The sequence below is a fragment of the Tyto alba genome, unplaced genomic scaffold (genome assembly GCF_018691265.1).
Source record: "Tyto alba isolate M040663 unplaced genomic scaffold, T.alba_DEE_v4.0 Super-Scaffold_9, whole genome shotgun sequence".
NCBI classification, from domain to species: Eukaryota; Metazoa; Chordata; class Aves; order Strigiformes; family Tytonidae; genus Tyto; species Tyto alba.
This window is the reverse complement of record NW_024881330.1, coordinates 26,204,382-26,220,641: the sequence shown is the minus strand read 5'-3', so window position 1 is coordinate 26,220,641 and position 16,260 is coordinate 26,204,382. Positions and strand designations below refer to the sequence as shown.

At 43.0% G+C, this 16,260-nt stretch overlaps 1 protein-coding gene across 1 annotated transcript; it reads right to left on the bottom strand.

The window, feature by feature from the left end:
* Positions 1–5,258: 5,258 nt before the first annotated feature.
* Positions 5,259–14,210, bottom strand: GEM (GTP binding protein overexpressed in skeletal muscle). The gene is made up of 5 exons (XM_009965961.3): positions 14,094–14,210; positions 11,996–12,338; positions 8,798–8,874; positions 8,112–8,316; positions 5,259–6,472 (listed from the first exon to the last, which is right to left on the bottom strand). Exons 2-5 carry the CDS (start codon positions 12,327–12,329, stop codon positions 6,195–6,197), a joined length of 894 nt encoding a protein of 297 aa, XP_009964263.1. The 5' UTR covers positions 12,330–12,338; positions 14,094–14,210; the 3' UTR covers positions 5,259–6,194.
* Between the last annotated feature and the right edge of the window lie 2,050 nt (positions 14,211–16,260).

Genomic DNA, 16,260 nt, shown 5'->3' with positions numbered 1-16,260 from the left:
ACCAGATGAAACCGTGACATATTTCCTTTACGTGTGGGAGAATGACATAACTTCTTACTCACAAAGAAAACAATAGGTCCTTTTTTGGCATTTAGTCTTTTCCTGATTCAATAAAAAGGACACTGTCTGGTCCTCAGAATGTCACCAGTATGAGTAACATTAGCTGGACTATTTGCTTGAGCAAACACCTGCAACAACTAGCTGCAAGTGTCCCTCTTCACTGCCATGTGTGCTAAGGGAGCATCCCAGCCCCAGTGGCTTGCTTCTGAATGGAGCAAGTCAAGGAGAAGCAAATGCAGCCATTCATGCCACAAGGTTGCAACAAGGGAAGGAGGAAAATCTTGAAGCAGAGAAGACTGAAAATAGAGTTAAAAAGTAACTAAAGTGATATTATGGTGGCAAAGCTTGGGAACATCCAACTAGGTATCACTCAGCGATTCAACAGTATTTAATACATCACGAATAACTTCAGAGCAAAGCTGTGAATTGAAGAACTACACAAACACTAGTGAAAGCCACAGGTAGACACAGAAATAGCATCCCAGACATGTAAAAATTATTGAGGTCCCTTCTGAGTTCAGCGGAAGTTAAACCATTATGCAACTGAGTGAAACCCACACAGAGACAGGAAAATGGGTGCAAAACTCAGCAGAGCCGGAGGTCCTTCCTTCAGAGGGGAGATCCCCCTCACCCCTGCGTGGGAACACTGCCTACCCAGTGCCTGCCCAGTGCTCCCCCGGCTCCCCCACTGCTCACCTTGCCTCAGGTGGGCAGTGTCAGGTCCGGTGGGGGATATGGCATCCTGGGTCTGGCCATACCCACCAAGTCAGCAGTGTAAGTGGGGAAGAAACACTAGTCCTTGTATGCAATGTGTACAGATGCAGAGTTGAAGTCAGACATTGTTCAGTGTGTCCACGTAATAGTCTGAATCTTCTCATTGCAAAAACCCATGTCCCATTCTCCTCTTGGCCCAAAGAGTAGTCAGAGCTTGGCTCTGGTCAAATCATGTCTAACTGGAGGCTTCTGAGTACACACATGAAGAGTATCTGCTTAGAAACAACTGCCACTTAGAAAATAATTTTATTTTTAAATTACTCAGGCATAAGTTTCAAAACTTGGAGGAAGTGTGCTAATCATTTTCTTATCAAATTATTAACCAGGTGATGAGACAGTGCTGGCACTGTAAAGCAAGCCACACAGAACTAGTGTGCTCTCATTTGGGTGCATCGTCCTCACTGTCTGACAGTAGGGTACCTGTTGCGGAAAAATTGCTAAAATCACAAGTAATTGGTACAATTTCAGTGTCTCTGAGGATAAATGCAGAAATATTGCAGGCTCCTGTGTGTGAAGTGGTCACTGAGAGAGGAGGTCAGGCTTGCCACGATGTCTGTAGGAGATTCCTGGGGTGAGAGCACCGCAGGGAGTGGGCAGGGGGGGACGTGGTCAGGCAGCACACTAACTTCATATATTTTCTGGTCATGGCAGATTCACTCTATCTCCTGAAGCCATCCTTACACGACTTTGGGTCCCTACATCTGCAGATCACTGGCCCATGGTCCCTTCTGAAGGCAATGGCAGGAGCAAAGCTTCTTCACAGACTTTCTGGAGCATAATAAAGAGCATAATGTGGTGTTCCCTTTTTTAACTGGAGGGGGCAACATTTAGACACCTAGAGGTCACTGTATAAATCCGCCATAGTCTGCCACATTTAAAAGCTCTGATGGAGTACAACCAGCAATGTGATATTTAGCACAATTTTAACACAGGATGCCATGTGTGCCTTGGGTGTTACCACATGCTCAGCGTTGCATGGGTCCTACAAGTGGACAAGTACCAAAGAAACCACATTTTTTCCTGCCCTGTCAGTCCTGTGCTACCCCACTGGACCAGAACCGACAGGGAGTGCAGGCAAGGTGGACAGTTCTCATTAAATATTATTTTGTATATCTGGAAGATACTTCTGTTAAACACTAGCAGGGTGCTGAACACCACCATCACAGCCCACAGCATTTGCCCTCCTATCTGAGCAACGGTCTCTAGTGAGTCCAGAAGAGTTAGGGGAGGACCAGACCCACAGCTCACAACAGGTTTTATCTCTTGCACTTCTGGGTCAGACACATGAATGATTTATGCAATATGTTCAGCTCTACGGTCTTCAGAGGCATTGCAAGGAATGAGTTCAGGGTTCACTCTTGGACATACAAGAGTTTATTAGTCCAGGGATCTCACCAGTAAAACACCATTAGTACTCCTTAGGACCTCGTCTCTTCTCTGGGTGCCACAGCTTTTTCTAAAAAGCCTTCCCAGAGAGACGGAACTGTAGCTGATTGTAGAGGCAATATTACACAGAAATCAACTGTTTCCTTCTTCTGCTGCAGTGCTCTGTAGATCACATTGTCATCACCAGGACTGCTGCTGTCAGGAACCCTTTCTCCCGTTTATATCTGAACTCCAAACAGGCCAGCAGAGATAACTCTGGTCCACTGTCTTTAAAGCTTTCCAGGGGCTCGATGTTGAAAGGCTTGTATATGTGAAGATTAAATCCACAGTGCATCAATTGATTATATTGAAAATGTCTTTCTTTTACTTGACTAAATTTTATCAATAATTCTCCCAAATCCAAAAGTACGTAGCACCCTGAAAATCCACATAGTGTCATAATAATGAATAATTCCTTAGTGTAGTTTTGTCCCAAAGCATAAGTAAACCTTTCTTCTTGCAGTTAATCTGTCATTATTAAATTCATTAAAGCTGGACATGCCCCCTAATTCCTCTTGCTGATCTGATCTATCTTCCTAAAAAGAGTTTTTTATAACAGCTATTACACTATAATTGGCATTTTGTGTGTTCTTAGACTTCTTTTTTTTATTATTATTATTTTCTGTATTTATTTTATTTTATTTGGACTCCGTGAGTTTTGCCATTTTGGCCTTGGTGCGCTTACTGCTGTGACTCACGTATTCCACTGCTACTGCCAGCTCTCTGGGACCAGCATTGTAATTATCGCATTAGGATCTGTCATTGTAGCCCTGACTTAATAAATAGCCAGAGCAGTGATTAGAATCGCTGACTGATCCGTTCCATGGTTTTGGACACTCACATCTGAGATGAATAGAGGGATTATGGCTATTAAGGGTTTGAAATATCTGCGTTCCAGATTAAATTAGTATTAAGAAGTCATTCCAGGTACACTAGCTGCTATATATAGTAAGTATTTCTGTATTTGTTAATCTGGTGATGATCAGATAAAACCATGACTCAGATTCATCTAAGAACTGCGGAAGAAAGCCTCAGACCTTCCTCTGTGCCCAGCTCGCTGGAGCCATGCAAATCACAGCAGATGACCAGGGTCCCTTTCAGGTGAAACTCATGGTGCCCTTCAGGAGTGCAACTCAGGCACTGCAGTCCCAGGCAGACATTCAGTCCACAGGACCAGGCCAGACCAGGTCCGAAGCAAGAAAACCCCTGAAACATGCAGAGTGTGGATGCTCGACCCCAACTCCCCACTCTACATCCAGAGGTCTGACAGTAACACACCCTGACGGTGTCCGAGCAAACTGAGGCAACAGCTCCATGGAAGGGATGCTGCTGCTGGTGGTTCTTCACCCCACAGCTTCCTCCATGTTCTCCCTGAAACCCCGGGGCAAGCCAGGAGCCTGCAGGGTGGACCAAGAGGACCAGTGGGAAGTTGACTGGGACATGCAAGGTGAAGGCAGCTCTTCAAATTGTTTTGGTCCAAAGGCAGTGCTGTGCTGTTCAGAAGGACCAACCCTGGTCCTGCAGCAGCCCCAGAAGACAGACTTGCAGTGATGTCTGTTCCCCCTGGCCATGGGAGAAACGTGGTGATACTGCATGCTGTGTATGGCCACCGCATGGCTCTTTGTGGCAGCTTGTGACAGCTCTGGGGAATGGGCCTGCCACATTGGGTTTTTTTTCTTTAAAAAAATCACATGTTTTAGAAGGAAATATTGTTATCCTGGGAATAAGTAGAAGGAGACAAGTGAGGGCATGAGAACTTACTAGGTAACTCCGAATTTTTATGATTCCGTCTATGTATCCAGTGATGCTGAGAACATGGATGGCTTTTACCCCTCAAAGCTTCCTGATCAGCATAGACATTTTATATTTCTTCAAAACCTTCTTGGTTTCGATTTGTTGGGTTCATAGCTTGACAGATATAGAATGGACTAAAGAAATGTGCTGGCTGTGTTCAACTATACATTCAGTTCTTAAAAATAATCTTAGAAAAGGTGCTTCATTTGTGTGATTTTGTTTCCATTCTTGAATGGGGAAAAGGTTCTGAGAGTTTAAAAGTTCTGAGAACTGTTATCAGAGAGAGTGTCATTCTCTAGACTTCTCTGGGTTGACCTTAAGTTGCACGCTGAAAACTCAAAAGCATTCATTCAAAATCCAGCAAGAGGGATCTTGTCTGTATTCTATTCAAACTGTTGGTTTTGGTTCCTGCCAACAGTTATTCCAGATCAGGAATTCCCTTACAGGGAGATCTGAATGCCACACAAGCAAAGAGTCATCCTGCAACATGATATTTTACCCCTAGAGAACTGCTAAAAGTCATCCCCTCAAGCAGAGGCAGTTTTGGGGAAATACTCAGCATGCTCACTCCTTTCCAGAGCATTTGGTGCATGAACGTTGCACAGCCCAAGACGGGGAACCAAATTCTTACCTTATTAGTGTCATATTTTGTTGTCCTCATAATCAAGGAAGATGAGCTCCCAGGCTGAAGATTTGGCTTTTCTGAGACATCTGCAGGCAAAATGTAATGACTGTACCTCTACCTTGAACTCTGCCATGTGCCCACAACACTCAGCGTATTCAGGAAGAAAATAACACACTTATGCCCAACAGCAATTGAGGATTAGGGCACACCATGCCAGCTACATGTTTTTTGTCCTTCAACGTATTCCACTTCTTTTAATCTCAAAAATTGGGGTAACAGTACTCATTTACATTTCTAAAGTGTTCTCAGGCTTAAGGCCAAATACCTCTTTTAAGAATGATTTGTCTTTATCTCTGTCACCACAACCACATTTGCACATGAGGGATACTGTGCACTCGTAGCTCTGAGGGTGCAGGTGATTCTTGCTTTGTGATCCTAGGCTGCTATGTAGTCTATGTTCAGAGATATAAGGAATCCTCACTGTACTTGTCATCTAGCAATCTTGCCCAGCATTCAAAATATTTTCTCAACTGGAAAAATTCTTAGGGATTTCCCACTGAAGCTCAAAGGCAGTCATATATTTTATTTATTTTATTACAAGGCATGTAAGTAAAAACTTGCATATCTGAAAAAAGATATTAGATAGAAAACAGTAATAAAATTAACATTATTCTTTTAAGAAACTTGGTAATAAATACATTTCCCCTCAACATTAAAATGCTTGTTATTTTGCACAACAATAAATACAACACACCTCTGGCACAGAGAAAGGCCAAGGCTGGATACAGGAAGTCCATGTGGTTTCTTAAAAAAAGCTCAGGTGATTTACAAAGGCTTGGCATCCTGCACTTGATGCATTTTGATCCAACTTGCACTTTGATTTAAATTTTACTGTGATTTTTAAATAGTCCCATAAGATGAAAATACGAGAGGAAAATTTGTTTGATTATAGAATTTTTCCTTTAAATATTTTCAAAGTAAGAGATGTGTAAACTCATTAAAACCAATCTTTGAAATAATAATAATAAAAAAAAAAAGTGTCTTGGTGGCTATTCTACAAAAATTCAGATGTGGGTGCTCAAGCCTGACCAGCCAACTGGCAAAGGACCAATCCCCACTCAATTTATCAATTCTTTATACAGCTTTAAAAAAGAAATAATAATAACAAGGAGAAAGAGTAAAGACTGTAGTATTCACTTCCCAAGCCATGACAGTTCGAGGTTCTTACACTATTATCCGAAGGTGAGAGAAGAAACAACAGGTATATTCCAGAACACTTCCCAGCATAACTTTGGGTCATTCTGGTCTATATTTTTCTTTCAAAACTACCATCAATGAAGAGAGAGAGAGATTTCCATGCACTGTGCTGTTCTTATGCCAGCACGTATCATCATAATCACAACTGTGAACCTAAGTCACTTTGATAGCCCAATCTAATATAGATTGATTGATTGTCCCACGATATAGTTAGATAATGTCCACAAAATGCCACAAGCTCTGGCAGAGTCCAGCGTTCTTAAAGTACCGATAGGTCATGGCAAGACTTGGACTTGAGTTTGAAGGCCATGTTCTTGTTGTTCCTGGCAACTATTTTGCCCCAAAACCGCCTGGCTTTCTTGGGGATGCTCTCTCTCCGTTTCTGGTACGCCAGCCGCTTCTCGTTCTTTTCCTTGCTGTCCCTCCGGAGCCGGACTTGCCGCACGATGCCTTCAAACAGCTCTTTCACGTTGTGTTGCACAGCTGCCGAGGTCTCGATGAACTTGCAGTCAAACACGACGGCGCAGGCTCGTCCTTCTGCAAAATTGCAAGGTGGATATGTCACGAGGCGTCACGAGCAGGGAGGAGGCAAAGCGGCTGCAGGCCGCCATGCGCGGGGAAGCCAGTGCCACCGGGGGAATTCCTCGAGCCTAATATAGGCACGGATAAGTCTTTAATCACCCGATGCTGCCTGCTAGCCCATGATTCATCTGCTCTGTGTCACACTCCCCAGCGAGGGGGGTGAATCCCCTCCTGGGAAAGCCCAGTCCCTGCTGTCAGCTGCGAAGGGAGCTGGGGCTGACCGACTTGCACTGAGGCCCTGAAGGCTGAGAGGTCAGCGATGACTCAAAACCACCCAGTCATCTTATGTGCAGACTCCCTCAAGTCACATTGAAGGGTGATGACAACACCCTCCACGTGCACAGCACAGCATAGGAGGCAGGGCCCAGTCCTCCTCCTTGGGTCGTGGGTGTAAACCAGGGTCTTGGGACAGTAGCAAACGGTGTGAACAGATATGTGTACAAAACCCTTAAATAAAGGCAGAGCTACATCTATGGCTTTAGAGGTACCTCTGAAATCATAGGTCTTATCCTTAATTATGTGAGCCTAAGCTAAATCTGTCAGCTGCCTTTCACACACAAGTCAATTTATTCTGTGTTCTGGCTTGCTGTGAACTCATTGCCAGGGTGACTAAAATGACATGAATGCACCTGCCATCTTTCAAAATATTTTTCAAGTGGGGCAGAAAGGAATGAGAAGACAAATAGGCATCCCTGAGCTCCCGATCAACTCAGTCCAAACTCTTCACTTGGGACAACTGTGACAGGGGCCAGAGGAACTGTGCACATCCCCAGTGAAAATAAAAGTCTATCTCACTTGGGAAACAGAAGAGAGGAACAGCGGCAGAGAGAAGAAAATGCCGAGCAGAGGAACACATGTTTCTGACAGGCCAAGATGAGATCATCTAATGCATTGCTGTGTGTTATGTTGTGTCACCTAAGCCTCAGGAACAGCTCTCTAAGAAGAGATTTTACTGACTGCAGGCCTTGAGAGCCAGCAGCAGCTTTCTCAGCAGTCTCTCAATTCCTATTTATGGGCTTAGTGGTTATTCATTTGTGTGCAGCAGAGGGAGGGCTGGTTTAGCAACCTACCCAAAGCAAGGCAGCAAGGAGGTCTCTCCTAGGAGGCTGCACAGTCCCTGCCCAGACTAGCAAAATAAAGGTTGAGAGGGAATTTTAATTCATCAGGGAGGACAGAGAACTGGTTATAAAAAAGAGATAATCTTTGGCAGCAGGAAAAACGGGGCTAAACTCGTTATGCATAAATATGTATTGGCAATACCAGGGGTTTCCAGCTACCAGAGAAATCACATACTGCAGTGGTCTTACACTAGGAGCTGGAAAGGAATAAATTCAAGCTGCCTTTACGATGGTACTTAATAAATTTAGGAAAGGGATTATCTGACATGTAACAGCATTATCAAGGGAGACTTAAGGACCTGGCAGACCCCGCCCTGACCTCTGCCCTCTGTTCCAGTCCTCTGCTGTTTTATTGCTCTTTCATTGCCCAGTCCTGATCACAACATATTCCCACAGCCAGAGCTCCGCAGTTTGTTCAAAAGGTACTAGATGACTTCTAATGTTTATGTCATTTTTATACTCATTGTTTTCCTTACCTGCCACTGAAACTTCACGGCACCTGACAAGGTCACTTTTGTTGCCAACCAAAATAATGGGGATATCTTCTTTCTGACGTGCCCTGCGGAGCTGTATTCTGAGTTCAGAGGCCTTCTCAAAGCTTGCTCGGTCTGTGATAGAGTAGACAATCAAGTATGCGTCTCCCACTTGCATGCAGTGGTCTCGAATCCATTCTCCCTCACGCTGTTCAAATGAAATGGTCAGACATCATTATGCCCAGAGCAGATTTTACTTAGAAAGTATAACAGCAGAGCATCCAAATGCATTCCTGCTGTAACTGTAACGGGTATGGTTTGAATCACAGTTATACTAAAAGTAATTCCAATGTAGTGATGGTATGAATACTTCACTACAAATGAAGGCAAAACTTGACCCAAATAATTCATTGTGCTGGCTTTAGACTGGAATGAGCATGGTCTGGAAAATGGCTTGAATGTTTTGTTTTATCATTAAAAAAATAAAGAAGGCTTGTGCTTCTCAGGCTCACACTGCAGAGCCGTTAGGCATGCTTGCCTTGGTGCAGGGGTGGGGTTATTCTTATATTTTCCCTGATGTTGATGTATGGAAAACACCTACTTTCTTTCCCAAAAGACACTTACTTTTGATATTAGTGGTCATTTATATGCACTTTTTTTTGGCATTGGACTAGAACAAATTAAAGTACCTTATTATCCCACATGTCGAGCAGTATAATGGTTGCACTTTCCCCATCCACCATCAGGGTTCTTTCATATGTGTCTTCTGGAAAGAAAAGCAGAAAGGTTGGTAATATATTATTCTCTGGCATCGTGTACATTACAAAAAAACAAGTAGTTGAATATGTATAATTTGTTCACAGTTCAAGTTATTGAGCCAAATTTTATGCTGGCTCACATTCAGTTCTTTCCTCATTTCCATCATCACTGAACCTGCCCTGTGTTCATTACTGGTTGTCTTACTTTCCATGATATATGAAGGAGGCTGAAAGATCAGGAAATGAAATGTTCATTATTTTGGCTGATATTCTCTTTATCTTATGTGGGAGAGAGAAAATAGAACCAGTGGAAGAAATAACCAAAGGCTGAACATTTGCCCCATGGGAGCAGCAGAGTCCAGCGAGGCTGAGTAATGGAAAATATTTGCTTTCACTTTAGCAGGGACAGTTTACGGGTGAACAGGCACTGCTGCTGAGAGCAATACAGTTAACAGCCTACCAAGCAATGAGGACAGGGTTCTGTGAGACAAGAGTTGTTGAGTTTTAGAGAGGCTGAGACTTCTGTGAGCCCTAGTTCTCTCCCATTTCACAGTTTCCCATGTTACCTTTGATGTCAAAAAGCAAAAGAATCAACAAACCACAGCAGTTCAGTTATTTTATACCGAGGTTGCAAAAATTCGTACCTAAATTATAAACACCATGTGACAAAGTTCTGCTTAGATCTGGGCGGCTGTTCCTACTCATAATTTTGATCAGCTTTTGTTGTGAAATCTCAGTCTAGCTTCTGATTCAAATACTAATCTTCCTTCTTTTCCCCAAACCTGGGGACATTTGGAGCAGCAATAAGGGGTTTGGACCCATCTCTAGTCTTGCACAGGCTTAGGGACTTTGAGCATGCCACCCAGTGCAATGTTTAAGGGGTCTGTCCTCATCACACTTGTGCATAGGACTGTGTCTTAACCCTTGCCTCATAAAATTTCTGCTGGGCATTAATGGAGTGAATTTTCCCCTAAACTGTAATCAGAACCTTTCCTCAAATCCAGGAATCTACATCCATGCCAAAGAAGGAGCCAAAAATATTACACATTTAAAATAAAATAAAAGAGCCCAGGCTTGACACAGCTTAAAACGGCGAGATTAAAAAGACAGAGCTAATCAATAGGAGTGGTTTCCCCTGTGGTCCCAATAGCATGACATTTGTGTTCGTGAACTGGCTTAGTCTTACAGTCAGTAGAAAAACCTGTCCATAAAAGCAGCTTTACTCCCTCTGTGAGCTGACTACCATGTAACCATCCTCTCTTGTAATAAAATTTCCAGTTTGCAATCTAAAGTTTGGAGAATAGTTTCTTCAACTGACCAAGCATCTACATGGGAACAAGCTCCATATACACCAGAGGACAACATCCAGAAGAATGTTTCTCCACACTGTTACACATGGAAAGCCTACAGATATTCAGAGTCCTCAGAAATATTATGCCCAAATGGCCATATTCAGCACTAATTTGTACCTCAGTCAGTCCTAAGGAACTTCCATAGACTATAAAACATGCTGAAAGTGAGCAATTAGCTAACCTCATGTTTATTTTGAAGCTGACACTAAAAAAGGAGAGATATAACAACAGCAAGTTTTCTAATACCTCCACGGAGCTGGCCTTGAAAATCTGTCGTTGATACACTCCAGGCAATATTGCTGGAAGTGAGAAGGAAAGAGGAAACCATACGGCTTCGCATGGAGGAGAAGAAAACTGTCTGACAGGAATGTGCAAAGCAAATCAGCTGCATTTCCTGACTGCTTGCCCAAGGGTCCTACTCTAGTTCACTTTTGTAGCACGAGGAAAACTTTTACCAGAGACACTGCAGGCTGAGGAGCTGGTGGGATTATGGGAAAAGTCAGTGGGAGAAACTGAAGACAAAGAACACCTGAATAACTGGTTCAGAGTGGCTGCACCGTGTGGGACTTCAAATCCCCCAAAGGCACAAAGATCTGTGTCTGTGACAGCAAGCAATGAAAATACGGATCTGACCTTCCTGATGCTGGTCTGTATTAAATCCTGAGCAAAGCCTCTCCTAACTGGAGAGTTAAAGACACAAAAAGCTGTCCTGCCTGTGCTCCACTGAAGGCTGGAAGAGAAGCCCAGAAACATTCTGTGCTAGCTCTGGCACCCTCACATCAGGTGAGTACAGGGAGAGGAAAGGAGTATGGCAGAGATGAGGAAAGTCCTGAATGCTGGACGAGCAAGACCAGACAGCAACCTGCCTGTCCTCCGAAGGTGACAGTGTTTGTGTCCTTAGAACCCCAGCAGATTTCTGTTGCAGCACAACCCTTCCACATCAACATCTTGCATACAATATAGCTCAGGACTTGGTGCCACACCTTCACCTTCTGCATGATCTGATCTTTGGGATTAAAAAATACTTTGCAGTCCTAAATAAAACAGAGGAGATAGCAAGGGGGAATCATCAAAGAAAACCGTACAGCTTGTGCCTTTTCCCCCTGTTTGGGAAAAGGGAAATTTCCTACACTGCTGAAGGACCTTTATCTGTTTTTCCCCTGGGGGAACCCATGCTGTGCAAGTAACATGAAAGAAGGAGGAGACATATTTTACTCAAACTCCATACAGCGTACGCTGAGGCAATATGTTTATACAGAAAGGCTGAGATGAATTCTCACAGCAAATTTTTTGGAGGTGACTGAAGGGCTCAGCAGTGTCTTTTCTATATTTCTTCATATATTATTTCTAAGCATTTCATTCTCATAAACCATGTGGACTTTCAGATGTTTTCTCTCCCCCATAGAAAGCTGGAGTCAGCCCCGTGGGGCCAGTGGTGACACAAATGCTGGACTAGCATGAAAGCTGAACCAGCCTCCTGTGTAGCATCATCACAGGCAAGAATGAGGCAGATTCCAACAGGTATTTTGGAATGAAATAGCAGAATAATCTGAATTGTTCTCTTTCAGAGACTTTCAATCATTGTTGGTGACTATCTTACTTATTTTGTTTTCTTGTTTTCTTAAGAGAGATGCATGAGTTGAATTAGTTTTGAAGATCAGATCCAAAAGATTGTTACCTCAATTTTTGACTAAATGGTCTCTCTTTTTCTGTGCCAATTACTACTGGTAGAGCTGATTGCAAGCAAAGACAAACACCCCAGGACATGACGACCTACCTCCCAGCACCTCACAGTCGCTGTCGATGCTGTCATGCACCCCCGCAAAGATGTTGGCCAGTGAGGACTTGCCTACACCGTGCTCCCCGATCAGCACCACCCGGTAGCAATTGCTGCCAGACTCAGAGGAGATGACAGAGTCGGAGGACTCTGAGGACCAGCTCCTTCTGTAATATTCATCGGGACTGATGGTGTATCGTTTCTGTGGGTGGTACTCATTGGAGTCTTTCTGAACCAGCAGATTCTTTCCGTCAGCAGGGATGCTCCATCGCTGCTGCTGCTGCTGCAGGCTGCTGTTGTGGGTGCGACGCATGGTAACATTGTTGAGGGTCATTTTTTACCCCTAGTGAGAAACAGGAAAATTACAAGCGTTACCCACAAAACATTTAGAAACTCATTAACAGTGTTATTAACTTCAAGGCGGCATGTCCTAATCTTCTATAGGGACCTAGTATACAACAAAAGAAAAATGAGACTTTCTGCACTCCTTTGTAGTTGCTGGTGCACAAAGAAATATTTATAATTAGTGAGTCAGAAGCTTTTTCCTAGGGATGATACCACTCTCACATGCTAAATCTGATCTTTATTTAGCCTTTACAAGCTCATGGCTGTGCTAGGTGCAGCCCAGCCCTGGAGAGAGTGAAGCATTGCTGTGTCCCAGGAGGAGAAGAAAGGGACAGTGTTCACCAGAGCTGTTCTACATGGAAGCTGCATCCCTGCTGATAGGCACAGGCAGCACCTACAGGTACTGCTCCCCATCCTTTGTACTTAACTGGGGGTAAAGAGAGGCACCAGTCCCACTTGCCTCCAACTCCCAGTGCAGCTGGGTGTACAGCATCTTTCACATTGTCTCAGTTAAGAGCTCAAACTTTTGGGAAAACAAATAAATAACTCATTGTACCCTTAGACAATCCTGATATGACAAAAGAGACATGAAAGCAAGTCTTGCTGTGATGGGGTGGATTTGGGTCTCATCTACAGCCAAGTAAACAAAGAATGTCTCTGCTTCAGACAGTGGCTTTTTGGCTGGTAGGAGGGAGGACACAGTCAAGTCCAACAGCTTTTCTGAGGATGTACAAGTTCTAGCTACTACAGGAGGTAGCTCTGGGAGAAAAAGCTTATAAATTTAGAGATATTAAATCAACAACTTCACTTACTTCACAATCAGCTGGATAGGTTCACTCTTTTTATCTGAGCATGGCTCTTAACTACATTTTACTCAGCAAACTCTATTTTGTCTTGCTTGGAGGCAGAGGACAGTGATGCAATTCCCACAAGCCAACAGCTACCATTTTTAGGAAAGTTACTTTGATGCATTCCAGTTCCTAAAGTGACAGTTATTTAGACATTTTGCTTTTTGACGTATATCTGATGTTTCTCAGCTTTCTTCTCCATATTAGTAAATAGGATACTTGTCAATAAAATATACCCGACCACTTTCAAAGCTGAATAATAGGTGGTGAATGAAAAAAAGTACAGCAAGGCATCAAAACAACATGTACAAATTGCTATTCCTCTTCATACAAAACTGTCTGAAAACTTTTGTGAATAAATGCACAGCAGAACATAGGACAAATATACAGAAAAAGCACACTCTCTCTGAACTTACTACTGCATATGCACACATATATACTGTCGTGATGCACAGTACTTAAGGGCAAAATGAGATAGCCTGCATGGTTCTAGTCACAGTAACTTTGTCAGCAAGAAGTATATCTAAACTAGAAGTCACGCAGCAAGCACAGGCTTCTTCACAAACAAAATGAAATATTTACTGCAGTTAAATTTCAAACACTTTTTCCTCCTTGCAGTTTCCCCGCTGAAAAGACCAGATGAGAAAAGCCAGCTCTGACTCAGCCAAACAACAGAGCCTAACTCACAACCTGCAGTAAACAGTTACTCGCTAAACCCTCAAAAACGTGAACATTTTACGATTTCGCCCCTAACAAACTGCCACCCTTTATTAAACAAAGCCAGACAAGTCCCTATCACCCACTGCGTTCCAAGTTCAAGTTGGTTGTGATACCCTGTACTGCATTTAGCTGCCTGGGTCTCCTACTGCCAGTAAACGAGTGTGTAGGAACCAACACTGTCTTACTTCTGCCAGGTTCCTCTGGGCAGCCCGGTCCCCTGCTCGCGCCGCCCTTCTCTCTCGGTGGGCTGGGGTACGCTGAGCTGCTCTGCCGAAGTAAATCCTCTCCTGCTTTGGGGCTGCCTCTTTAATTCTTTTGCAGCAAACCTGGTTTATATTAAGCCCATCTGATCAGAGACAGGGCTTTTCCGTGACGTGGTTGGCCTTTCCATACAACAGCCGGCCCCCAGCTGGGAGGAAGCAGACATGCAGAAGAGCAAAAACTTGCAAACAATCTCAAAAGACTTACTCAAAATCATATGATCGTCTCAGTATTTCCAGTAAAATAAACACATTTGGTTCTTGCAGGATGAAAACAGGAAAGTAGGAAGAAAAAATAATACATGCCATTTCTCCTCACTCAGCTTTTCATTCAAACGTTATCAAAATTAATGATGTTTAAAAAATGACATAAGTTTCATTAATGCATAAAGTGCTGTAAATACATTATGTTCTCTGCCTACAAAATACACTTAACCCCCTGCTGGACAAAATGTTTCGCTGGAATAAAATATCAGAATTTTTTTTTTAAATTATCTTAGAAGTAGGAATATTATTCTGCTTTGTTTGGTTAGTTTGGGTTTTTTTAAAAATCTTTGATATATAAAATCCTATTTTTCTCTGTCAACTTCCAAATGACTGCACCCAGTTGACTGAATTGCATAATCAGGTCTCACTTCTGCTCCAACCCTTTACTAGCAAGGGCTTGAAAAAACATCCAACTACAAATTCAGTGTTACTCCAGCTGGATGGTGGCAAAGACGCATCAGAACACATGAAGTCTGCTCAAAGCCAGAGTAGCCCAGTGCTGATGCTGTCCACAGGAAAGAGGAATATATAGCGTGCATGCCACAAACCCAGGATCTGCTCCTTAATTTTTCCTAAAGTCATAGCTCATTGGCAGAAGAAATTTTGCCAGAAGGAAAAAAGAATCCAAACCTGTAATGCATGTCATTGGGTAACATGCATTACAGGTTTAGATTGGGTGACATTTCTAACAACATATGCAAAATACTTCTTGATTAATAAATGAAGAGTAACAAAATTCCACAGAACTACTCAGTAGGGGTACCACAACTTATGTAAAAGTATAGGGAAACTCTATAGTCAGCCCTCAATTATCCGGACTCTGGACTGACTTAAAACCAAGCTCCTACAATTTTCCTTTATATTTACAATCTCCTAGTTACTCTATCAGCCCCTGAATCTAATAGGTGAATAATTCTTGTTTTGCACATAGGAAATCTGAAGAACTTAATTTCTGAGCAGTGGAAAGAATTTCTTGTTCATTATCCCATTCTTCTCACCCTTCTCGCTTCAGGGAAGCAAGTCTTTAACTGACAACGTACCTTTATTAAAGGGAGCAGTGATATGTAGAAAAGAACATCTCTTGCTATGATTGCAGCCTAGCAGTTATTTCATATTGCTCTGCTGTAAGACTGATTGGTTTTCCCCTGAAAAAGCAGACCTTTATGAAATTCTTCAACTGAAATCTGCTTGCTTTGTTTCCCCTTTGGCTTTATTGCATTCCTGTGTGTTTTATGAGGATTTTCAGGTACCTCCTGAGCCCATTCTCAAGTCTGAAGAGCCATGAGCTTTTCCCGAAGTAATATGCACTCATCAATGTATATACAGAAATTATTCAGATCTACTAAGGGGAGAATTGAGCAAAAATATGTCCTGATTTCTCTTCACCTGTGTTTCAGCGCTTGGCAGCATCTGAACTGGCCCCAAGTCCTGCATCTCCACCTCTCCTGTCCCTTACACATCAGGCCCTGAGCCTGTGTTGCTGAATGATAAACCCAGAGTACAAAGTGACATGTCCCTCTGCATAGGATATGCAGAGTGGCTTTTAACACCGCACAAAATGCAACAACATCGTTGTCAGGAAGGTTTATGGCATGGCCAGTGGTTTGCAAAAAGACTTCTGCTGTCAGCATACTCAACTGAAACTGCTCATATTTTTGAAACATGCTGGAGATCATGAAGGTGAGTGGGTGGTTGGAGTACTGTGCTCTGCACCTCAGGTTCACTTAGTTCTCTTTAAATTGTCTGTAATTTATCACCGTGAGTAAAAGAGCAAAACCTGTCCACCACAGGAGTGAGGAAATTTATGGTCAGTTTGATCTCAGCA

Excerpts from the sequence above, each read along its gene's own strand:
- GEM (XM_009965961.3), bottom strand. The coding sequence starts at position 12,329 with ATGACCCTCAACAATGTTACCATGCGTCGCACCCACAACAGCAGCCTG. Across the intron at positions 8,317-8,797 it reads TCGACATGTGGGATAATAAG|CGTGAGGGAGAATGGATTCG; the intron begins GTACTTTAATTT and ends TCATTTGAACAG. Across the intron at positions 6,473-8,111 it reads CCGTGAAGTTTCAGTGGCAG|AAGGACGAGCCTGCGCCGTC; the intron begins GTAAGGAAAACA and ends GCAATTTTGCAG.